Source organism: Orcinus orca, chromosome 7, assembly GCF_937001465.1.
Source record: "Orcinus orca chromosome 7, mOrcOrc1.1, whole genome shotgun sequence".
NCBI classification, from domain to species: domain Eukaryota; kingdom Metazoa; phylum Chordata; class Mammalia; order Artiodactyla; family Delphinidae; genus Orcinus; species Orcinus orca.
This window is the reverse complement of record NC_064565.1, coordinates 118,864,017-118,889,101: the sequence shown is the minus strand read 5'-3', so window position 1 is coordinate 118,889,101 and position 25,085 is coordinate 118,864,017. Positions and strand designations below refer to the sequence as shown.

The 25,085-nt window shown below is 52.4% G+C and overlaps 1 protein-coding gene across 4 annotated transcripts in view; it reads left to right on the top strand.

The window, feature by feature from the left end:
* Positions 1-25,085, top strand: part of HDAC4 (histone deacetylase 4) — a 287,137-nt gene that overhangs the window by 128,502 nt on the left and 133,550 nt on the right. For 3 of the 4 annotated variants that reach the window (XM_049711988.1, XM_049711989.1, XM_049711987.1), the window contains exon 3: positions 7,979-8,050. In XM_049711988.1, the coding sequence (XP_049567945.1) occupies positions 7,979-8,050 (72 nt within the window). Of the gene's footprint in view, positions 1-7,973; positions 8,051-25,085 lie in introns of those variants that run through there. The other variant, XM_049711990.1, reaches the window with a different exon arrangement.

Below are 25,085 nucleotides of genomic sequence, written 5' to 3'. Positions count from 1 at the left end.
GCAGGGAATGCTGGCCTCACCTGAGCATCCCGGGACACCCCCGAGAGCTCTGCACAGACTCACATGACATGAGAGGGCCCCGGGTGGGGGTCAGCGGGCGAGCCTGGCCTGCAGACCCTGCCCTGTGCTCCCATCCTGGCGGCCAGGCCTCCGAGCAGCTGGCTGGTCCTTTCCATCTTCGTTCAGGCAGGGTCAGCACCTTTCACCAGGCGCGAGAACTGCGTACTTTTCCGTCATTCTTATAAAGGGTAACCGATTTTTAAAAAACTTTCTTTCCATCGAGGGTTTTTTAAATTAATTAATTAATTAGTTTATTAACATCTTTATTGGAGTATAATTGCTTTACAATGGTGTGTTAGTTTCTGCTTTATAACAAAGTGAATCAGCTATGCATATACATATATCCCCATATCTCCTCCCTCTCGCGTCTCCCTCCCACCCTCCCTATCCCACCCCTCTAGGTGGTCACAAAGCACCGAGCTGATCTCCCTGTGCTATGCGGCTGCTTCCCACTAGCTAGCTATTTTACATTTGGTAGTGTATATATGTCCATGCCTCTCTCTCACTTCGTCCCAGCTTACCCTTCCCCCTCCCCGTGTCCTCAAGTCCATTCTCTAGTAGGTTTGACTCTTTATTCCCGTCCTGCCCCTAGGTTCTTCAGAACCAGTTTTTTTTGTTTTTGTTTTTTAGATTCCATATATATGTGTTAGCATATGGTATTTGTTTTTCTCTTTCTGACTTACTTCACTCTGTATGACAGACTCTAGGTCCATCCACCTCACTACAAATAACTCAATTTTGTTTCTTTTTATGGCTGAGTAGTATTCCATTGTATATATATGCCACATCTTCTTTATCCATTCATCTGCTGATGGACACTTAGGTTGCTTCCATGTCCTGGCTATTGTAAATAGAGCTGCAATGAACATTGGGGTACATGACTCTCTTTTTTTAAAACAAAAAAATATATATATATTTTTTTAATTTAATTAATTTATTTATGGCTGTGTTGGGTCTTCATTGCTGCATGCGGGCTTTCTCTAGTTGCGGCGAGCGGGGGCTACTCTTCGTTGCGGTGCGTGGGCTTCTTATTGCGGTGGCTTCTCTTGTCGCAGAGCACGGGCTCTAGGCACATGGGCTTCAGTAGTTGCGGCACGTGGGCTTCAGTAGTTGTGGCACGTGGGCTTCAGTAGTTGTGGCTCAAGGGCTCTAGAGCACAGGCTCAGTAGTTGTGACGCACGGGCTCAGTAGTTGTGGCTTGCAGGCTGTAGAGCACAGGCTCAGTAGTTGTGGCTCACAGGCTCTAGAGTGCAGGCTCGGTAGTTGTGATGCACAGGCTTAGCTGCTCCGCAGCATGTAGGATCTTCCCGGACCAGGGCTCGAACTCATGTTCCCTGCATTGGCAGGAGGATTCTTAACCACTGCACCACCAGGGAAGCCCTACATGACTCTTGGATTACGGTTTTCTCAGGGTATATGCCCCATGGGGGGATGGCTGGCTCGTATGGTAGTTCTATTTTTAGTTTTTTCAGGAACCTCCATACTGTTCTCCATCAAGTTTTACAGTAGCACACACACAGCAACGCAAATATCACCACCACAGGAATTCTGCCTTTCCTCCTTAAGTTGGTGTGTAGGGACCCGGGGCTTCTGTCCTGCAGGATCAGCCCTCGAAGTGGCCCCAAATGAGGGAGCTCAGCGCCTCCGCCCCCCAGCACTGGTCTCCCCAGGCCTGGCCCACGTGCGGCTCCAGATCTGAAAGCCTCCTGCTTCTCGACTGAGGCTCCGTGTCCAGGAAACGGGGCCACCTCACCCTCCAGACCCTCATCACAGACGTACAGGAGCCTTAAGGATCCGGGCGGCAGAGGGAAAACCCAGACTCAGACATCTGTTAGGGCGGAACCCCCTTTCCTTTGCAGACCTTCTGGCAAGTTCTCTGTAAGATCTGAATTCACGACAGATCAGAAGGAAGAGGAAACGGGGTGAAGGGGAGGCATACCATCATTCTTACTGCGAGAAAATATTCCAGCTTCTCCCCAGGCCCCGGGAAGCCCTCAAGATAAGAATTAATTCTCACACAAGCCTTCAAAGATGAGTCTGGGAAATGCAGACCGAGGGCCTGGCCTCCCGCCCGCCCCCCTGAGCACCAGCTGCAGTTCTGGCTGAGCCCTGCCCCTCTGTACCCGGGCTTCTGCTTCCTCCCTTGGGACCCAAAACTGGGCTGCCCTCTGTCCCCGGTGTTCCCACTACCTCCTTGGGAGCAGGTCCACTCGTACTAACTCCTGAGAAGTCGTGCGGCAAGGAAAGCTCGGGCCTTTTCACAAGTGTGGGCAGTGTGTAGTGGCTTTCTTCCAAAGAATGTCATATGGAAAGAATGCCACAGGTCTTACTGTGCAGAGACCTGATGGACACACCTCTGCCGGGTGGTCAAGGTCAGCATCAGTGGGTGCGCCATGTCGGTGGGATGTGGTGCCACAGGATGGACGTGGCACTTCCCCTCTGTGGTCTTCTTGCTAAACACACAGCCCTGGTCCAATCAGGAGCACATCAGACAATCCCAATTGAGGGGCATTCGACAAACCACCTGACCCGTACTCCTCCACTGCCAAGGTCATCAAAAACAAGGAACATGCTAGGAACCATCACAGCCCAGAGGAGGCTGAGGGGAGGTGATGACTGAATGTCATGCAGGGTCCTGGGTGGGGTCCTGGGACGGCAAGAGAGCACTAGGGGACAGCCAAGGAAACCTGAGAGAAGCATGGACTTCAGTTAACGACACCCCAGACATACTAATGTAAGATGTTCATCACAGGGGAAGCAGGGTGCAGAGTATGTGAGGACTCTCTGTACTTTTTAAATTTTTCTGTAAATCCACACCTGTTCTAAAATAAAAGGCTTGTATGATAAAAAGGGACAGGAAAATGGGCTGGAATGAAGACTTTGAGTTATTACTGCTGCCAAATACCGAAGATTCCGCGGCCGCCGGTCTGGAAACAGCTCTGTGAGAAGGATGAGGTGTGCGTGCCGGGCTGTCATATAAAGTGGGTGACAGGCAGCCTCGTCACCCCCATTTCATTTTGGTGACCTACATCGAAGAAGCCCCACTAAGCACATTTTATAATATTAATTTTCCAGCTCTTTTATGCACCTGACAAAAGAACAAGTGTGGAACTAAGGCTGGCATGTGTGGCTAGGGCTCCAACTCTCTGGAATCAAAAGTAGAAAAGATTTCAGGCCGCACTCGAATCCCCTATATCTGTACGACTTAGTTCCTTTCCTTTGCCTCAGAACTCACTGGACACAACCAAGTCGGTTTATCCCAGGAATGCAGGTTGGTTTGACATGAGAAAAGGAAGTTACCAGATGAAAGGGGAAATTATTTAACAATATGAATCGATACAGAAAAGCTTCATAAAGTTAAGCACACATACATGATTTTAAAGTAGCCTTTGCAAAGTAGAAATAGAAGGGACTTTGCTTAACTTAATAAAGTTATCTGTCAGAAACTTACAGCAAGTGTTATACTTACGCTAGGTGAAGTATTGAAAACATTTCCAGTAAGATCAGAAACAAGACAGGGGTGTCCTCTTTTGCTATTTCCATTCAATAATGTACCATAGATGTGAGCTGTAGAATAAGGCAAGAAAAAGAAAGAAAAAGCATCAGGTCTGGAGAGGAAGAACAAACTGTCATTATCGTAGGTGACATGATTCTGCACGTAGAAAATTCAGACTAACTTCAGGTAAGCGATTAGAATGAATATGAGTTTAACCAGATGCTATAGCACCAAGCCAATATATAAAACTTGATTGTATTTCTGTATATCAGCAGAGAGAAATTGACATTGAAAATACTATCTATAATATTTTACTTAAAACATCAAATGTCTGGTAATAAATCTAAAGGTGTTCAAGATCTCTACACTCAAAATTCTAAAACATTTTTGAGAGAAATAAAATGAAGTGATATTCCATTCCATGTTCATGGATTGGGAGACATAATAGTGTTAATATTGTCACTTACCTCTTCTTCCAGAGAAGATTCTATGAACTCTTTTGCTGTTTTCTAGAAATTTTAGAAGATTGAACCTGAAAAGTGGGGAATTACAACTATGATATGCTTTCATTTCTTTTTCTCCCCCCTTTTTTTTTTTTCTGCTGTTTTCCTATCTTTCTCAACTTTCTTCCCTCTCTTTCTTTCTTAATCCAGATGAGGGCAAATTCCTAGGGGTTGTGGGGGGACTCGGTCTTGGTGACTGGAAGGCCTGGTTGAACAGCACAGGTCTGGCTAAGTACCAGAGTACAGAGTACAAGGCCCAGTTCAGGCTTGTGTCTGGCCTAGTTGCAACAGAGCCAGGTTCTGGGGTGCTAAGTACATGATCTCGCGGACATTGCTCAGCCCTGCAGGGCTGCTTTCCCATGTGTAAAGGCGGGGAATAGGCCAGAAGAGTTGCGAGTTAGGTTCCTTTGGCTCCAAAGGCTACGATTCTAGTTAGAGATACCCCCTGCCCATCACACTGAATTACAGCCAAGCGTTGCTTTTAAGTTGGACCCCATCGTCTCTAAGTGGGCCGTGCTGTTTCTGTGCGAGCGTGATCACGTGTCCGCTGCCGTCCCGTGTGCCACCGTGTGCGTTGTGGTCACTCACGGAAGAGTCACGTGGTGAGGGAGACACGGAGGACCCTCGTGCTCCCTGCTTCTCTTCCGCATGTGTGCTCTTCCGCCAGCTCCCTGTGCCAAATAAAATGCCGCTTGAGGACACGAAGTACCGCAGTCCCATGCAGCGATGTTTCCAAAATTAGACTCTGAAGTGGAGAGGGGTTAGGGCGGAAGCCTGCTTGCAGGGGTGTTCCGCGGGCCGAGAGGAGGCCGTGCTCCCATCCCTTCTCCTTGGTTCCTTGCGTTGCTTTCTTGGCTGCTATGTGCTCCGTGGCTACGTGGTCACGTGCTGGTGGCGCTTACGTCTGGGCTCTAAGCCGTCTTCCCCGGCCCTTGTAGCCCCTGCCCCTTCAAACGCGGTTTCTCTGTCCCTGCTCTGTTCTGGGGTTTTGTCCAGCTTCACAGCCTCAGGTTTGTTTTGTGAGCCCTGTGATACGCAATTGGACGTGTAAGGCCCTCGGTGGTATTTGTCACCAGCTCTGGTCCCCGTGACACGGAGCAACAGTGCTGCATCACATCTGTCCCCACAGCTGACGTTCGTGCCTCAAACTGTCGTGTACGTGCTGAGCAGCCCCTGCCGCGCAGGGCCCTGCTACAGGTGTCCGTGGACTTGGTATATCTTCCCTCCATGTTTAGATCTGAATCCTCCAGGGACTCAAGAGGGCCCGGCATGCCTCCGTGTTCTCAGCCTGGGTCTTCACCCTGTGATGTCAGGGTCCTCACCGCGTGCCCGGGGCCGCATACCCGGGCCTGCCAGCCTCGAGCACCCAGACCAGCTAGCGGGAGACTCCGGGGCCGGGACTGGGAGGCTGGTGTTATCGTCCCTTCTCTAGCCTCGTCTCCCGGTGCCCGGTCCCTTCTTGGTTCAGGTCTCTGCCCAGTGCCGTTCTATCTACTGCCTTCTGTGAAAAGACCTCTTACTGTTTGGCTTCTGTGATCCTCCATTCAGAGTGAGGAACGTGCGGTGTGCTGGGGGCGTCAGGGTGGTGGGTGGGGTCTGCAGAGGAGCAGGGCGAGGGACGGGCACGGGCTGCTGGCGGCGTACCAGCATCACGGGCTCTCGCTACTTGACGCGTCTTCCCGCGTCAGCGTGGCTGAAAGTCGCGTGTTATCAGGCATCATCGGGCCTGTGGCTCTGGAGCAAGTGGACCTGCAGGGCTTTGGGCAGACACAAGCAGCTCGATCCAGACTCCAGAAAGGCCTTCACACGAGCCGGGGTGCAGGCCCAGCGCTACTGCTCCGGCCCGGAAGCTGGAATTTCCTCATTTGCCAAACGAGGCAGCTGTGCTGGTTTCTGGGTTTCTAAACTGTGTCTGGTTCTAGAACTTTGGCTCAGGTGGAAGCTCAAGGAGAACACTGAGGAGGTGACGGTTTTGGGGGGACACGCCAGGTGTGGTGGCACCAGAAGGAACGCCCTGGGCTTGGTCGGACGCAGCTGCAGGGCCGGCAGGGTGGCCCTCTAGCACCCAGCTCCTGGCCCTGCCCTCAGAAAATGGCGGCAGGACTAGGATTTTCAAAAGCCATTTTTGGTGTTTCTGAAAGTATTTACTGTGGGATTAGGATTTTTAAAAATACGTTTAGACTTTCCTGAATCTTCTAGTTCTGAAAATGAAATTTTCATTTCACTTATTCACGCTCAGAAAGAAAGGCTTGAAAGTGCTTTCTATCACTGTCTTGAGGCCCCTTTTTTTTTTTTTTTTTTTTTGCGGTACGCGGGCCTCTCACTGTTGCGCCCTCTCCCATTGCGGAGCACAGGCTCCGGACGCGCAGGCTCAGCGGCCATGGCTTACGGGCCCAGCCGCTCCACGGCATGTGGGATCTTCCCGGACCGGGGCACGAACCCGCGTCCCCTGCATCGGCAGGCGGACTCTCAACCACTGCGCCACCAGGGAAGCTCTTGAGGCCCCTTTCTGAGGGGCAGTGAAGGGGCTCACAGGACATGGCATTAGGCCCACAGGTCAGCGTCAGACCATGTCAGGGCGGGTCATATGCCTGGAGAGAAGCCTTGGTGCAGACGGTCGGGCCTGGTCTGCTTCTGGGCATGAGTGTGGCCCCCAGTCCTCGTCCTGCCTCGGGGAGCCTGGACTGTCCTAACCCCACATATGCCCAGTGTCTTGTGAGCTGCCAGAATGGGGGAGGGGTGGCTGGCTGTGGAGAGGAGACCCCAGATCCCAGCGTTTGAGTCCCCGCGTCGTGGCTCGGGAGTGGCCGGGCGCCGCACGGGAGCAGCTCGTTTTCCCCGAGGGTGTGGGAGCGCGGCTCGCAGGCCTCCCCGCTTCCCTGGGAGGGTCTGCAGTTCTCGGGAGACGCTTTGGGGTCTCCTCGGGGTCATTGTTCTCGTCCTTGGACTTTGAACCTCTCCAAAGACACACACGGGTCATGGAACACTGCATTTGAAGGCTGCCTGAGGTGCTGTCCATTTGGGGCAAAAAGCAGAGTTTTAGTACAGAGTCAGTAGACCTGCGCTCTTAAGTGTTTCTGTCATGATTTGCAAGTCGGCCCGAGGGGGCCGATGGCTGCTCTGGGAAACCAGTGCTTTCTCCGTAAAATCAGTAACGAGTGTGACCGACCACACGTCAGCGTCAGTAATGACGCGCTTGTCCCTGCGGGCGTTCACACCAGTTGTCAGAAGCTAATTTTACACCAAAAGTGTGATTCCTGGAAGTTTTGCCGAAGTTTCCTTCTTGTCTGTCTGAGGGAATGTGGTCTAAAGGCAGCCTGTGCCAGGTGGAGGGGGTGTGGTTTCGGTGCCATCTTTGCAGTCAGAACACGATCGAAAGGTGGACCTGGAAGAAACGATTCCTTCCATTGTGAGAACCTGGCCCAGTGTCTTCCTAAGAGCGGGTTTGTTTGTCTTAGTTTCCTTGACTGTCCCGCAAGCGGGCAACAGCCACGGCTGCCCTCGCCGCCGGAGCCTCCGGGGGCTGTGTCTCTGTGGCCCTCGGGCCCCGGGTCCATATCTGGGAAGAGGATGAGTAACTCTTCTGCCTTCATCTTACTGCTTGTGGTCTCTGCAGAAACGCTGAGTGGTATCAGGTGGCTGCTGAAAAGAAGTAAAAACACAGCAGCTCGGCCGGACGCCCTCAGGCCAGGAATTGGTGTTTGCCATTTTCGAGATGGGGACCGGTTGGGATGTTCGACAAAGGGTCTTTTATTTTCTGACTCCGCAAATAAAAATGACACCGGTCTCCTTTAAAAGTGAGAAGGACACGTGCACTTCCATTGTTTGCAAGGAAGTGCTCCTTGCAGGCCAGGAGTGTAAAGTATTTTAATTGAGATGCGAGCAGTTTCTGAAGCCAAATGCTTTCTCTGTCCTCCAGATGGACTTTCTGGCCGAGACCAGCCGGTGGAGCTGCTCAACCCTGCCCGCGTGAACCACATGCCCGGCTCGGGTAAGTCGGCACGCCCAGCCCTGCTGCGCACCAGGCGCCACAGAAGGGGTGTTTGGGTCTCCGCTGTCCTGGGGGGCTCTGGAGAGAAAGGGGTGGGGTCTCAGGTCCACAGAAGTTGGCTGCTCTTTCCTGGGGTAAAAATAGGCCACTGGTTTTGGAAATGTAGTGGGCTTCGCTTAATGCTTCCTAAGTAAGTGGCACAGACACGCAGGGCCTTTTTTCTGTCTTGAGCTCCGATGGGGTGTGTCCTTCCCAAAGGTAAGAACTGCTTGTTTTGGGTCTAACTCCAGGCCCTGAGCTGTACGAGAGTCTGGGGGAAGAGCGCTGAGCTTGAGCTGGGGACACTGCAGGGCAGGTCACGCTGGGTCCAGGGCCCCAGGCTCCTCGGGGGAGAGTGAGTCCGTGATGTCTCCTAAGCAGCTTTCCATGTGTAATTGACGAAAAAGCATCAGCCGTGATTAGAAACCTCTCATTCCATATACAATATTCCTAAATATCATGCCGTAGGCAGTGTTTTCCGAATCCACACGGCCGTGGGAGCTTTTTCTTTTTCTTTTTGTACAACACTAACCCTCCATCTACTGTCCTCCAGGATTTCAACTCAGAGCCCAGATGCCGTTCTTCATGGGCTCCTTCGCCTTATTGAGACTAAAACGAGCCTCTTGAAGGCCAGGGTGTATGGAAGGGAACCGTTGTCAGCGTTCCACATATGCTCTTAAGCCGGTGTTTTGAGGGCGACACTGCTGGCCCCTTGCTTGCTGTGTCCTGAGGCCTCCGTGTCTGTGGTTTGTTCCTCGCGGCACCTCCTGAACCCCAGCCTTCCTGTCCCCCCTCTGCCCGCTCTCTCTCTCCGTGGGCAGGCCTGGCAGAGGTGGGGGGCACATAGATGCCTGCCTCTGCCCCAGCCCCCGGCTGACCCACCCATCGCCTCACCTTCCCCATCCTCTTCAAAAGAAACCAAAGCTTGAGGCAGGGCTGGAAGTGTCAGAGAAGAGATTTCTTTCTTCGCATAGAGATTCTCTGAAGCCTGCCAGGGATCACTTTTGGCATCTCCCCAGACGCGAAGCTCGGGTTGTTTGCGGCGCTCCGGCCTCCTGCAGGGGTGCCCACGCCTCTCCCTCACCCTCCACCCACCCGTGGAGCAGGTTACTTGTTCACCGAGGACGCTGGGGGCAGGGCAGAGGGCTTGGAAACAGCAGCTGAAGACCAAGATGCTCTCTCTCTCATTTTGGCCCCAGCAAGGGAAGCAGTGCTGATTTCCCTTTCTCTTGAGTTCATTTGCCGGTGCCTTGTGTAGCTTGGGCATTTTCAGACAGTTTCCTGGTGCTCGCCCAGTGTGGGATGGAGGAAGAAGCTTTTCAGTAGCTTGATAGACTGTGAAAAGGTGGTTTCCAAGTGAACCAGAAAGTGGGTGGGCTTCAAGTTCGTTTTCTGGCTTGAGAAGCGCACCCTGCTGGTTGAGACTTCGTATGGGCTTCCCGGCTCCACGTACAGACAAAGCATGGACTGCAGTCCTGGACGGACGGGACCTGGAATCCTGGTGACCCGCTGACCGTGTGACTCTAGGCAAGCCGCCGAGTGTCTCGGTTTTGTTTCCTCGATGGGATAATAATGCCGACTCTGCAGGATTCTGACAGAGAGCAAGTCTACGTGTCTGATTTTTAGTAGTTCCTGGAGAAATGTCATCTCTTAATGTCCTGTGGGCGGGTACTGAACACGCATGGGACGTGGCTGTGACAGTGCTGGTGTTCAGATGCTAGGACAGCCCCTGGGGTCTGTTACACCCCTTCTCTTCTTTTGGGGGAAGTGCCCCACTTGAGAGACGGCATATCGGGGAGGGGGCCCCGGTGAAATTGGAGCCAGTAACACTGCACCTCCAGATTCCATTGGTCAGAGTCAGAGGATGAGGCTGTGCTTGCTGGTGTCATCGGGGGTCAGTGTTTTCAGGGTGACTCTACTGGGGGGGCACGATGCCTGTGAGCAGCCGGCAGCAGAAGGAGGGGTGTACACGGAGCTGCGCTCCCCAGGCCGGCTGGCGGAGGCCTCTCCGTGAGCTGAGCCTTAGAAGCTGCTGAAGTGAAGGGCATTCTCAACACTCCATTTTTGGTCATTCCAACCACTGTAAATTACGTTCTACAAAGAAATGTGAATCTCAGCTTACGTAATAATTTGAAAATTAGTACAACGATTTCTGTAAAGCCACATTTTTATGATACGGGAGTGGAAACATTTTTAGGTGTATTTTTATGTCGATCCCAGTTTGCTGTTGCACATTTTCCAACCATTGAGTTTAATCTTAAGTACTCTTCTGACTCTCGGCGGTCCGAAAACACACTGATACATGCGTATAATTTGCAGGAATCACTCAGACATTCACCGTGGGAGCTTGTTCCTTTGAACGTACAGCTTTTGCTGTGCGTGGAGGAGTGCCCACGGGGCCCTCCTCTCCTGGACCTCTGCTCATTTCTCGTCTGTTCCTGGCCATTCGTGGCAGCATGCTCAACCATCTTTCTGATAATGGTTCTCTTTAAATACGTTAGTCCTTGTGAAGTCTTACTTCAAATAAAAAAGCACTATTCATACCTTCTATTTTGGGGCCATTTTGACTTGAGACTTGAGGTAATTCCTACAAGAATATCTCTTACTAGAAAAGTTTGTCTTGTAGAAGGAACAGGCTAAAATGCTCTTTATTTTGGATTCATTCTGATTCCTCCACCTTCCCCCTTTTTATATGCAAACAAGCCTTCCCTTCTTTTTGTGTTTCTTTTTTTCTTGTTTTAAAGTTTTTCGCTGTGAAATAGTTCTGTTATAAAAGAGAGAAAACATAACCATTTGCCTACCACTTAGTTGCAACTTCTGCATTACTCTTGTTCTGTGTGTGCATCATATTTCTTCATTTTTTTTTTGGACTAAATGGAGTGTCACAAGTTACGAATGAGGGTACACCATTTCACCCTTCCTGGGAGGTTGTCCTTTTCCTTCCTGGGTGGGGACTTGGGGGCGCAGACAGGGTGGCGGGAGCCGTGGAGGGTTCCCTGGAAGCTCAGAGTTCGGTCGGGAGAGATGGTGGGGCTTGAGGTCAGAGGAAGAGGTGAGAGGTGGCCCTCTAGGAGAGAGATCACACACTTGCCTGTGCCAGCGGACTTGAAAAACACTTCAGTCCTTCATTTCTGAATCACTTTGACTTTTTTGGGAAGTAACATACTTTTTCCCTGATTATAAAAGCAAGGCATGTTTAGTATAGAAAAGAGACATTGTAGTGAGTGTGTAGGATGCTGGTTCCAGACCTGGAAGTTGAGCTCCCTCGGAGCTGGATAGTGTAGGTGCTCAGCGCCTGGGTGGAGTGAAGCGGCTGGAGGAGAAGCCTCAGTGCCCGGGAGGAAGGGGGAGGAAAGCAGCCCTGAGGGGCAGCGGGAGGCATGTCGAGGCGCCCACCGTGGTGGCCTGCTGCAGGGCCCGGCGCCCTTCCTGCCTGTTCCCCGCCAGAGGCGAGTGGCAGGGCCGCTTCCCCAGGGTCACCCGGCGTGTCAGTTACGGGGCAGGGACCCATTTCTGCTCTCCAGGGGTGCCGCTGGAGCAAAAGATCACTTTGGGGAATGCTGGGGACCTCTGGACCAGCGGGTCTTTAAGGATGGGGTGTTGACTGGAGAGGAGCCTCTGCTACGGGCTCCATCGCCCTCATCGTAAACATGGGTTTCAGTCAGAGTTATCGAGGTTTTCTTTCAAGGCTGTATAACAGGGGTATAATTTTTAAAAGAAAATTCTGGAAACTTGAAGAAACGACCCCAACTCTAGAGAACTTATCCAAACTAATTTTTAAAAAGTGAGGTTTGGCTCTAGCCACGGATTCCCAAATCTTACAGAGTATTTGACCACTGCACTGTCAAAGGGGTTATTGAATGGCTTGACCGTCCTCGAATTTTAGAACAGGAGCTACCTGAGGTTAGCTGGTGCCTGAAACTTCCCACGCCTCCCGGGCATGTCGTGTTGTTCTTGTTGTTCGGTTTGGTTTGGCGAGAGAGAATGCGAAGCAGACGCCAGCGTGAGGACACACGTGACCTCGGGGGAGGCTGCAGACGCCCCTTCATGGCACAGGAAGCGTTCATCACGGTGACCATAAATCCCCCGTAAAACCTTACTTGTCCTACTTCTCACCGGATCCTCCTCTGTGTGTTTTTCATGCAAAGCTGGGTTTCTGGGGTTGAGGTGTAGCACAGTAAAGCGTCGTGGGCCACCTTTGGGGGCCCCTAAGGCTGCCGCCTGCTGCACACCAGGAGGGGAGCGGACCTTGGTCTCCTCGTTCTGGGGCCAGGCCCGACTCTGCACATTGCTCTTCTCTTCAGGCCAGGGGCCCATCGCTGGGTGACAGCTCCTCGCTGGCCCGCAGGCCGGCTGCCCTCTGGCTGCAGCAGAGAGCGGGCAGGCGCGCAGTGGGGCACAGAGCACGTGCTCGAGCCAAAGCGGTTGCCTGCCTTGCTTTTCCTATGAGCTTGTTTTAATTTGTGGAGGAAAATGAAAACATAGAACACAGAGACATAAAGTAAAATCCAACAGTTTGAAAAATTAGAAAAGGATTCCGATAGTTTGTTTGCTTAGTTTAAACAAAGGTTGAGAATTTTTCCACTTCCCTCCTTCAAGTTCACGTGCGGGCCTGGTGAGTCGTCATGATGTAAAGGCCAGGTTTAGGCGTCTGTAGCCAACGTGGCTTCAGAGCCCGAGTGTCATCACGGCCCCGGCCGTGGAGGCCCTGCCTTGCTGCGTGCATCTATGAGCTATTTGGAAACGCCTCAGGGTCGCCTGGGGGAACAGGTAGATTTACAGCCAAGAGTGGTTCTGGACCAGGGGGCACCGATCTGCACTGTTCTCCTGTGTCACCGCCTTGTTCCCCAGGTATCACGCCCAGGAATCCATCCCCAGGTTCCAGGTTCCCCATCACCACGCAGAATTCCCAAGGCTGCCCCTCCCCAGCGCCCCTTCCCCAGCCCCTCCTGGTCTCCCGGGCTGTCCTCCTGGGAGTCTTCAGAGCCTCCCCGTTTTCTCTCTGGCCACTTGGTTCACTCCCATCCCCCGCACCTGTCCCCTCTCCCACCAGATTGGTGAGCGCCCGTGGGCAGTGCCTCTGTCTGGGAACGCCGCCGTGCCAGCCAGGGGCAGCATCGCACGCGGTACAGACGCAGGATGTCTTTTTGTCCCGTTCCTTCTCCTCCTCACCCCGTTGCCGAGAGCTCCATCCCTGCGCCCCCACTCAGGGCTCCGTGTTAGGAGAAGCGAGGGCAGGGGCAGGGCTGGGCCCAGCAGAGCTACCGCGAGGCCTGGGGGCCGGGCAGCAGGACCTGCCTCCCCTCGGCCGTGTGGCGCTTCCTCGGAGCCCGGGCTGCCTGTCTGGTGCCATGTGGCTGCTCGGCCTGGCAGAGGCATCGGGCGCCCGGGAAGCAGGCGGGCATCTGGCACACGGGAGGCCCCGCGATGCTGTCTGTCCTCTTCCGTTTCACCGCGCTCCGCCTCTCTGGTACCCTGTGGTCTGCCCGCCCACCGCCCCGGCTCTGCTGATCCCTCCAGCATGACTGCCACCCCCAACCAGCCCAAAGGCCTTTGTGATGGCCCCTAGGACTGCTGTTTAAAACGAAGCAAAACCAGCCGGTGTAGAGAAGCCTAACAACAAAAATGCTTGGAGTCATGTTGAGAACGAGGACCCACATCTGCTCAGGCTTTTCTTTGAATGCTGTGTATTATCAAGTTAGAAGCCTGCCTGCTTTTTTGCTACATCGAGCTCCCGGACCTACTCAATGTTTAATGCTGACGTATCCATCTTTAATGCTGAGCCTGGCACGTGGGTCTGGCCCACGGAGAGAGGACTCCCGTCGCCGCGGATGAGCTGGCAGTCCCCGCCTCTCTGCCGACGGCTGTGCAGGTGCACGTGCGGGTTTGATTTGTGGCCACGAGAACCTCAGCAGTTCAACCAGAGTGGCGGCGCCGGCCCTCAGGACCCAGGGCTGAGGAAGTGCTCCCAGGCACCACCCTTCTGCCTGGGGACTGAGCTCCAGAGAGGAGAGGGACAGAGGCTGTAGCTTCGGAACTCAGGCCCCGGCGCCGGCCCGCTCCCCTCAGAGGCCTCTGCCTCTCGAGTCTGATAACTTCACTGGCGGTGGAATTTACCCACTAGGAAATGGATCATCCCCCCAGTAGTTCTTAACGGGACCAAGTTTTGGGTCCTGTGCCTCTCGGTGGTGTTTGCAGAGGAGAGCGAGCCAAGCCCTCCTCGCGTTTCTGCGTCATGTACCGTAAATCCAGCCCCGTCCCTCGTTCGTCCCGCTGTCACTCACTGCCTTTGGCCTTGACAGTCGGTCGCAAGGGCCCCGAGGCTGGGAGCTGTGTGGGTTCCTGCAGCTGCGAGCCCGTCAGGGCACAGAGCTGCGCCTGTTACATGGTCTGCATCGTCTGGGCTTCCATGGAGCTGTCCGCTCCGAATGCGCCAGGAGCCGGAGGGACCGGCTGGGCTCTGTCTCTGTTGCTTTTCTCTTTTCCTACTTTCTCTTTTCTTCTTCTTCCTTGTGTTTCCCTGTTATGTTCACTCAAATCTCACCAAACCAGGGGGTGCGATTATGGGTTTGGAAACAGCTTTCCCTCCGGACACCGAGGCCCGGTTCCCTTGTCTGCCCGAGGCCTGCCTTCCACCCTGAGGGCCGTCTGGGCAGTGGGGCTGCCCTTCTTCCTGAGCAGCGGGTTGCTACCCAGGTGCCGTTGTCTGTCCGCCTGGGCTCTGTCTTCCATGGTGACGGTTTTCCTGGCCTGTCCACTCATGTTTAGGACAGAGCACCAGAGGCTGGGGACCCTCGGGGCTTCGGGGGCGCTGGCAGCCGGGGCTCCGTGCCCTGCTCTGACACGTCTTCCGTGGGGCTGGTCAGCCTGGTCACCCCGCTGGGAGGCGTGACCCAGGCCGCCCGCAGCCGGCGAGCAGTGCTGTCACTGCAGCACCCTCGCCCTTCCCGGCAGATGAGTCTCCTGCTCTGTGGGGTGCGCAGGGGTCTGGGGACCTCTGTGCTCCCGGAACAGGTCCGTCTCCTGCGTCGGGGGTCCTGGTGCGGCCACTCCTGAGCCTCGGGGTGCTTTGATTCGGTTTCTTACGTCTGGTGAGGCAGGTGCCCCTTATTCACCCATGTTTTTTCTCGTAGAACTTGGTTCTCTCTCGTTTGCCTTTTATCTGCAGTTGTGTTGGTGATTTTTTTTAGTGGGCTCTGGAGGAGTGGGGATAAATGATGGTGTTTGGTCTGCCATCTTCCACCAGAAATGCCCCGCCTGTGCCTCTCAGGTGCCCCGTAACGGGCTGGCTGGCCGAGCTCACCCCTGGCACCCGACCAAGGCCCACTCTGGCCCGCATGGCGGGTTCCCCAGCTGTGTCCTTTCAGTATCCTCCTGGTTCCCCAGCTGTGTCCTTTCAGTAGCCTCAGCACTTGAGGGAGGAAGATGAAGGCCTTCCCAACCAGGGTGGAAATTAGATTGTTTGGGTTATTTATGTTTATCACCAGCTGTCGCACCCCATTAAGTTTGTTTTGTGATTGTTGCCATAGACGCGGAGAGTTAGAAGGAGCTTGCTGTGGGGCCTGAAGGAGGGAACAGGAACCACGAGAAGCAAACATTTACCGGTCACAGCGTAGCGGGCCCTCGGAGGCTGGCTGGGAGGTGTCTCGCGTGCTCAGTTGCGCCTGAAGCTGGCCACACGTCCACACGAGCCCAACGGGATGAGGTCGGCGACTCCCCGTTTCTCCATCTTATAGGAATAGGTGTGGTACCGGCAGTGGTGACCCTAAGATATGTGTTGATACAGAAAATAGAGCATTAAACCGTAATGTCCTCATGGTGTATTTGAAAGTGCTTTTTAGGCGGAAGATACAGTATTTTTCCAACTCAGAGTTTTGCTGTTTGTGCATTGGAAGCATCACTGATGCCAGGAAGGTCTGGACGCATGAGCACATCATTTGCGGGCAAAGCACTTTTTATCTTGTTGTCTCTTTATCACCAGGTTTTGTGTTCTGTACTTCAGGGCTACGCGGTGTGAATGAGATATATCCAGAGTCTGAGAACCCCTTAAATGTGTCTAAAAGTGCTTAACTGTGTCTCCGCAGGGTCAGGAAGACAACTCTTGTTAACTCTCGTCCATGGCTGTTATTGTTTCTGGGAAAGTGGTCACACTTAACATGCTGTATCATTCAGCCCTGCCAGCAGCCTGCCCCCAGGAGGGTAAAGTGTGGTCGTTTAAGGAGAAACCTCACAGCAGCTCGTACCGTCCAGCAGCCGTTAGACCCAAGCCCTGGCCCTCTGTGTCCCTGGCAGTCTGGCTCCCAAGCGCCATGGTGGGGCTGGGGTCTGACCAGGTGTCCTTGGGCAGTGGTGCCTGGTCGGGGCAGACGGGGAGAAGCAGAGGGAGTATTGCTGGTTGAGTCAGGAGCCCAAGGGGAGGGGGCTGGTCCTCCTTTCGGTCCCACCGGTGCCCACTGAGCACGCTGTGTATGGTCAGCCTGGGAATCCTGCGGAGGGGTGGGGAGGCTGCGGTGTCCAGCAGCTGGCCGTGTCCGTCTTTCCCTGAGCAAGCCTGCCCTCCACCCACCGCCTGTGTTTCTAGCGGGACAGGGTACACGCAGACCTGGTGTCGTCGGAGCCGGGGACACTCTGTCAGTCTGGTCCAGCTTTGTCTGTTTCAGTCATCTTTCAAAGAACCAGCTTCTGCCTCTGGTGATACTCGTGTACATTTATTTTCTCCTCCTTTCATTCCTGTTCTTATTTCCATTCTGCTTTTTTTGGTGGAGGGGTTTATGTGGATATTCTTGTACTAAATTCTTAGGTTGAACATTTAGCACGTTAATTTTTAGCCTTTCCTCCTCTTGCTGTAAGCATTTAAGGTTCTGTGGTTCTCTCTGGAGACAAATGGAAATGCTTTGGTAACTTCTATTTGTAGTATTCAAGTTCTAGTTTATAGTAGTTAATTTGTAGCCTCTTGAAAATTTGTTTGATGATTCTTTTTCCTTTGAAAAAACGAGATATTTAGAAGTGTTTTTCATCTGGAAGTACCGACTTTTTCAAGTAATCTTTTTGTTATTGATTTCTAATATACTGTGTTATGGTTAGAGATTACTAAGCCTTTGAACTTGTTTGAGACTTGCCTTATGGCCCGTGTTGATGACTCTTCAGTATGTGCTTTAGAAGAGCTGTATCCTCTGGTTGTCATGTGCAGGATTCTAAATATGCTCATTAAATCCAACCTGGTGGCAGGAGATGGTGTGGAACGCCAGACGACGCTAGAAGGTGCTCCATGCTGTGGCGAGGAAGAAGCGATTAAGGGCAGCTGAGTTCTTGTGGAGATCGGTTTCTGCAGTTTTAAATGAAGTGGTCAGGGAAGGCCTCCCTGTCAAGGCAGGCTTTGGGCTCCCTCGCTCACTCTTTCGTAGGGATCAGCCCTTCTAGGTGCCCATCACCTCCCTTGGCACTTGGGATACATGTGTTTATGAATAAAGCAAAGATCCCTGTGTTTGTGGAGCTCAGATCAGAGTGGAGGGAGCAGAAGACGACCAGTAAAGACAGTGAGTTGGCGTGGACACCGTGGGCAGGCTGAAACTGCTCCGAGTCTAGAGCTGTTTAGAAGTAAGCGGGATTTCCTGAGGTGGCAGGTGAGCTGGGAGGGGTGCAGAGGAGCAGACAGTAACTCCAGGTGACACTGACCAGGGCTCGCGGCCCTCCGCAATCAATAGAAATTGACTGGAGGCCGGATGAGAAATTCAGGCCAGGCTTTACTGGGGCCCCTGCTGCAGCAGGCGGGGAGAGAAAACAAGTAAGTTCCCCTTGCTCGCTCCCTGGGGGGAGGGGGCGTGAGCTGGTTCCTTATATGGGGTCGGGCGGGAGGTGTGGCTTAGGTGGTCTGCCCACCCCTTTGGTGATGGTGTGTGCAGGGGGCCTGCCAGTACCCGGCTTTTGCTCCTGGCTGTTCAGAAGTGACGGCTGGGTTTTTTGGTCTTTTGTATCTTTTTGTCCATGATTTGCCCCAACTGCTCAGGCATGCCGTTATTTTTAGTCCCATATAGTTTTTTTGTATTTTGTGGCTCAGGGAGAGGTGTGTCCAGGTGCCAGCACTGCAGCAAAGGGTCCCAGGTCCCACAGGGTTTCGTCTTTGAGCGTCTGGATGGCAGAGTTGCTGTGAATTGAGGTGGGGAACACGAAGCTGCCCATGGGCGAGGGTGAGGGCTGGTGTGGGACATGGGCGTGTTGAAAAGGGACTCTGAGCCCCAGCGCGGGAGGGGACTGGGGCTGGGGCTGAGCATCTTTGAGAATCTTGAGTCGTTGGCGTCGAGACAGTGTGGAAATGAAGTCGCCCGAGGGCGTGGTTCTCCCTGCACCGTCTGTGTCCTGGACATTGTTTATAATGTTGTCCTACAGGCCATGATCTCTTAGAGGTACCAGTGCGTTTCTCCCCACGTCATGCTTGCTGGGTGGAGTTCTCCTAACCAGGAGCGCCTGCTCCGGGGTGAGGTGAGTGAGGGTCCACGTTGGGGAACAGGCCACCCACCGCCTTCCGTAGCAGAGCTTGGGGCCCCGCACTGGCTCGCTGGTGCTGGCGGTAGTCATGGCGGTAGCGATGGTAACGGGGAGCTTGCCTGGCGCTGCTGGCCCTCCGTCCATGACCGGCGGTAGTAGCTGCAGAGGCTAAGTCACTTTCCCAACCTCCCTGCACGTACGTTAAGTGCCTGACTTTTTGACGAGCATCCCAGGTATTCCTTCTACACACTACAGTCTGAACCTGACCTCCTTCCTGCCCCCCATGGCCCACAGAGCCCTGAAAGGATGCTGCATTCCTCGTTGGGCACATTGGTTTCCAGAAACCCCCGGGGGGGATGCTCACCTTCAGAAACGCAGCCCCGCTTCAGGCCGCCCTCTGCTGCCCTCTCTCCTCCTTCTGCCAAGTGGAAGAAACACCTTCTATTTTTAAATATTTCAGCTGTTACTATTAAGTAATATTGGCTCCTACTGCAGCCCAGCTGTTAGGTGAACTACATAACCAAACGTCTGGAGGTTGCTAAGACGGAAATTCTGAAATGCTTTCTTCCTTGTATCATGTAAACTTGACCTTGCGTAACTGAAACGGCAAGGACGATTGCAAAGGAGATCTGTGGCCTTCCTGGACCACTGGAACTATTTTTAACTTTCAGATAATGTGCTTTTAGCCATGGGGCTTAGGGTAAGCAAAATGGCTTTCAGAGAGTAACTTGTGAGTTCTGCTGGGGCGAGCGCAGCCCGGGCCCAAGGTGTGGACAGGTTGTGGAGGTGTGGAGGGGCTGCGGCGGTGCGACCGGATTGAACCCAGGTGTGCAGTTACTGCCTGAGCGACCTGGGCAAGGTGCTGACAACTCTCCAGCCTGGGTCCCCCATCTGTGTATCCTGTCACCACTGGGCCCCCAGCGTGGGGTCACGGGGGCCACAGGAGATAAAACCGGGGGGTGTGCTTTTAATAGGTGCTCAATGATGAGACCTTGGGTATTCTCCTGTTGTTTCTGTTTTACTGCCTTTGCATTGTAGTTGTATAATCTTAGAGTTCTCAGTAACACCCGTTTATGAAATTACGCTGCAGAGTCTCAGACGGACTGCTCCGCCCAGCGCTTTTTCCAGGGCTCGCGTTTGTCTTTGGTGGCTGCCTCCGTACGTGAGAACTTACAGCGCATCGCCCTGTAAGTTCTGTGTTTTGCACCGGGCAGGCCCGCTTCTATTTACAGTTTCCCGGAAGCACATTTGTGCGCTTCTCGAAAGCCAAGTTCCCAACTGCACGCCAGGCTTTTATTTACAGCTCTTGCTCCATTGGAGCTTGCAAATATCTCCCAAAGACAGTTTCTCTTCTTGGGGGATACAGAACAAATTAGAAACAGTCCAAGGATTTTCCAAAGAGCTTTAAGGAGAAGTTCTGAAATAGGGAGTGGGGGGGATCTAACACTTGGCTTCATCTGAAATCACAGAGCACAGGAGTGCAGATGGCCTGCCCCGTTATGCGTACCAGATTCCATGAAAAGAACATCACGGGCTTCAGGAAAGCCAGGAAAATTGCAGCGACATGATGGATGTGTTCCTGAACCAGAATTACGGGTCCTTTAGAACCACCCGGGAGAGGAGGGGTCGTTGGGGCCCTGGAGGGCTGCACGTGTAGGGCCACGTTTACATCTAAGTCACTTTGTTTTCTGTAGACTCAGGTCTGGAACGCTTTCCGCATTGTTGTTACAGTGTATTTATTACTCTGGAGAAAAAGCCATTTAAGGGACCTGTTAAGGAAAGCTCTGTCTCTTCCAAGCTCATAACAACTTCAGTAGTTTCAGCTTGTCATTTAATAGGACCTTTGGAAAAACACGCGCCAGAAGAGAATCAAACCAAGTTGGTGGGCGGTATAGAGGCGGCTCTCCACCAGTGAAGTTTGGCTGAAAATAAGAGTTTTGAGTTTATCGTACATTTCAAGCAGTCCTAACAGTGTATGGAAATGGCTGTTGTTCAGTTCCAAGTATTCCCGTGTCCTGCTCTCAGCTCACACTGAAGTGCAGCTGGAAGTGAGCCTGCTTGAAGGATGCTTGGGGCCCGCTCCGTGCTAGCTTTGCAACGTCCTGTGAATCTATACTTAACTTTTTCGCTTCGTAATGCTAATGAGAAAAATCTGTTTTTTTAAAAAATGACTCATTCTTTGCCATCTTTTATCAGTTTAAAGTTGAGATATTTTATTCCATGCAGTTACCCCCCAAAATGGATGTTAATAGATGAAACAGAATCTTGATTACCTGTTAAAGCTGTATACGAGGGTGTTCGCGATAGCCCTCTCTGATGTTGTGTGTCTTTGAAGATTTTCGTAACGAAAGGGTTTTTCTCGTTTTGTTTGTGAAGCCTCCTTCAACTGTCATCCCTGTGTTTTTGCCCCCAGGAAGCACAGGCAAACTTCGTTCCGTGGCGGGTTTTAGCCATTCCATGGATTTCCTGTTTCCTGACTCAGTAACTCCTTTAATTTTTTTAAGCTTTATTATCTTCTTCCTCTTTTTCCTTGAACAACATATGGCTTAATTTTTGAGTTCTTTTTCTAACTCTTGGAGTCCAATACTTAATTTATTTGTTTCAGTTCCTTTTTAAAAAAATTGCTTAAGTGCACAAGACTATGGATCAAGTCTCTGAGCTCGCTGTAAGCAGTTTCTGAAATGTCCCGTAGGTGATGTGCATCATCTTCATAACGTTTCTTCACTTTCATTTTGGATTTGGAGTATTCAGGAGAAAGGTGTTCTGTTTTCCTGTAGTTGGACTTTTGTTTTTCTTCTGGTTTTATTCATTTCTGATTCTGTTGCCGTGTGCTCAGGGATTGTGGCCTGTATGCTGGGTATTTGTGTATGTATTTGGAAACTTTCTGTGTTTATGTGGCATTGGTTTTCGTAAATGTTTTGTGGGGGGTCTGAAAAAGAAAGCATAAATTCTTTCGTTGCGCAGCGTTTGAAGTGTAGCTCAGCTGAAGCGTTCGTCATATTTTTCAAATCCTTGGCGTGACACTGTTGTCAGGTGTACCACAGCAAGTTCAACTCAACGGCTAATTCTGTGTTTCTGTCCCTTTCTTCTTATTTCTCTGCATTCTCTGTGTTGTCTTTTATTAGAAAGCACACATCTCCAGGACACTCTTATCTAAGGTGAATTGCGTACCTTATACAGGTGAAACGGCCCTTATCTTGTGTAGCATTTGCTTTAGATTTAATCTTTGTGATACTGATAGTTTGACCTCAGATTTCTTTCGGTTACTGTTTGCCCGTTGTGTTCTGGTTGCTTTCTATGTAGACAGTAATTGTTCCGTTTTGTTTTTTACCTAATCTGATCACCTTTGTGTGAACGGATCCCATTTACATTTGGTGACACAACAGGTGTATTTAGTTCTAAGCTTTTCATCCAGTTTTGATGTTCTGTTTTCTGTATTCAGCGCTTCTGGTTCTGGGCTTCTTGTTTGTGGGTTTTCTGGCCTTTTCTTTGGTTTAGTGTCAGTAGTTGTCTTGTCCTTTTGGTCACTTGGGAGGCCGTGTCCTCCTTCCACATCTTACTCCGGGACCGTTTATAAGCCCCTATATTTAGCTCTATGGCTGTTTCTTGATATGGCAACTTCTGGCAGTGTTCGTGAGTCCCTCATGAGAGCTCAGATCATTAGCAAACTGCAGGATCTCTGGCCTCTTTGCTCTTGCTCGCTTTCTGATTTTGTTAGTTACAGTGTTCTGAGTTCAGGTGATTCTCTTTATAACATATAATAATATGCTTACTACCTATCATTTACTGATTTCTTAACCTTAAAATGGTAATTGTTGACCACTGAGAAGGGTGAGAAAAGGAATACATTAAGTTTCTTCTCCCACCTCTTGGTTTGTTTTATGACTTTCCTTTTAAAATGTAAGGAATTTTAAGTTCAGCCTAAGGTTTCTACCAATAGGGTCTAGAGATCGCATCATTTTGGTCCTTACTGAGGGGAGGGCAGGACCCCTTGCTCTTCGCAGTGATGCTGTCGGCTGCTGGGAACCCTCCACCTGCCAGTACTGGGCTGGTCTCGGCCTCCAGGGCCACACTGGTGTGTTCCCGTCCCCGCTCTGAGGCCAGTGACCCTGGGTGAGGATGTGCCTGGTCTCTGCCATGGCCTCGGGGTTGTCTGGTGGTTGCCCCCAAGTCCTCAAGGTGGCCAAGGGGTTCCATTTTTATGAGGAGAGCTTTCAATGACCCCCTCACGGGGATGACGTGCCGGGGCTAGGGGAAAACGGCCTGAAATGGAGCCCTTGTTTAAACAAGTCTTGCTGCTTACTCCTCTTCTGCCAAACCAGGGATGGTGACATTTAGAAATTGTTGAGGATGTAGGTGCCCGGACAGACTTGCTTCACGTGCAGGCTCTGCCCCTGCTGAGGAGACCCATCAAATTTAAGAACCAGACTAAGAGAGCCTTCACCTTCAGAAGGCTTGATTAGCGGTGGGCAGGGGGTGCAGCACGTGTGGGCGTCAGAGCACCTCGACCCGGGCAGCCTGGCACTGCCCTGTCCAGGCGCCCGGGATGCGCAGGTGTGAGTGCTCAGCAAATGCCATGTCATCAGTACTGTTTATTCTCAGGGCGGTGTGAGTACAATCTAATCATTTAGAGCCAACGTGTTTTGGAAACTTTTCCCTTTTTTCTTTTCTCCTCTAGGAAAGTCAATGAGAACATTCCATTTTTGTTCTTGAACGGAATTTTCAATATAAATATTACATATATATGTACATGTGTGTATATATATAAATATAAACATAAACATATATGTGTATTTCTATATTCAGTGATGTGGGAAGTGTTCGCATGACCGCTAAGGTGAAACTGTGCGTAATGTGGTCCTAACCGAAATGCATAAACTATACAGAACATAATCAGAAGTATATGTAAATACTTAGGAGTTTATGCATTTGACCGTTTGAACGATTAGGATTATGTATTTAAAAGAAATTTGGGTGCCTGCTGTGGATAGATCATAATTTTTATGAGTGAAGTCAAGGGTGTAAATATTTATTTAGGGATTTTCATGCACATCCCCAAATTGCCTTCCAGAGAGGCTGCTCCACTCTTGTTTATTCACGGTGGCTTCTGATGAGCTAAGATTTAGGGACTCTGACCGCCATTGCGGAGCCGGGGCAGCTGCAGTGGGGCCCCTCGGTGAGAGCGCTGTAGGAGGACGCTGGTCCTGGCAGCCGGCCGGCCGGTCGGGGCTCTCTTCCTGCTTTGGTTGACCGGGCTGGTCTGGGGCTCTTGTCTTGTCCTGGCTCTTCGGAGGAGAAATAGATGGTCTCCAGGACCCAGCGGCTGCAGCTGCAGCAGGGGGCTTGCCTGAGGGGGACCTTCTTCTGGAGAGTCGGGCCCCTGGGTGGGGTTGATCCGGTAGCCAGCTTCAGAGAGCAGGCAGCGGGTGGCCGGCCCCTCATTCTCACCTTGTGCTTTCTCACATGCTTGCGCTTGGCCGGTACTGTCGACTTGGATTTTCCAGTAGCATGTGTTCTTTCTAAACTCCCCCTGGCTGAGTCCGCAGCGTCTGGGCCAGGTGAGCGGCATCTGTCTGTGATGCAGTGGCCATGGGCCCCTCCCGCGCCCGGCCCCAGCTTGGCAGGAAGTCCTTGTACGGCTCGGGGGCTGGTGAGCAGGGCCAGGCCCTTCCCCGCCCCGGTCACCCCCCCAGGCTCACGGCCACCTCCGTCTTCCTGGCACCGCTCCGGGTTCTGGGGGGACCACAGGGAGCCACGTGAACGCTCCTGCCTTCTCGGGGGCGGGTGAGGGGCAGCAGACGGTGAGCACGGGAAGGCTTGTGGAGCCTTGTTTTGGTTGGCTGCCCTGTCTTCACGTTCGGGGCTGGCCCACAGCTCACGGTGAGTCTCCCACAAGCCAGCAGGGCTGATGGACTGGCTGCCTCCCTGCCCAGCTGATGGGCAGGGCCTCGCCGTTTCCTAGTGTCTCAGAAGCCAGGACCTGCTGTCCTTCGTCTTGGCCTGATCCTTTTACCCGGACAGCACCCTCTCAACTCCTTCCTGTGGGTCCCTGCCTGACCCCCGCGCCAACCCTCGGTGAATCAGCTTGGAGTGCCCCGTTTTAGGCAGGCACCCAGCTCCTGCCCTCAGCGGGGAGCTTCTCTGGGGGGTGGTGAGCAACAGTCCCCGTGTGTGGCGGGGGGGCTGTGGTGGCCAGAGGTGACTGGACCCTGACCTTCCCCAGCCTCAGAAGTCCCTGGTCAGCCAGGCCCCTTCCCAGCTTCAAGAACCCTATGGCTGTGGTCTCCTTGAGGGACGGGGCTTGGGGGAAAGATTGATGTCTTTTTGCTGTCCCTGGGGTGGAAGTTTCGGAGGGAGGGGGTGGGTTGGGCGCCGTCAGGCTGTGTCCTTCACAACATGCAGCTCTTTGAATGTCGAGAATGAACCCCAGCCTCAGCTGAGCCAGGAGGTGGTGAGTGTAGAGACCCTTTAAATTTGTACTTTCACAGTTTAAGTTGAAGATTAATTGGAC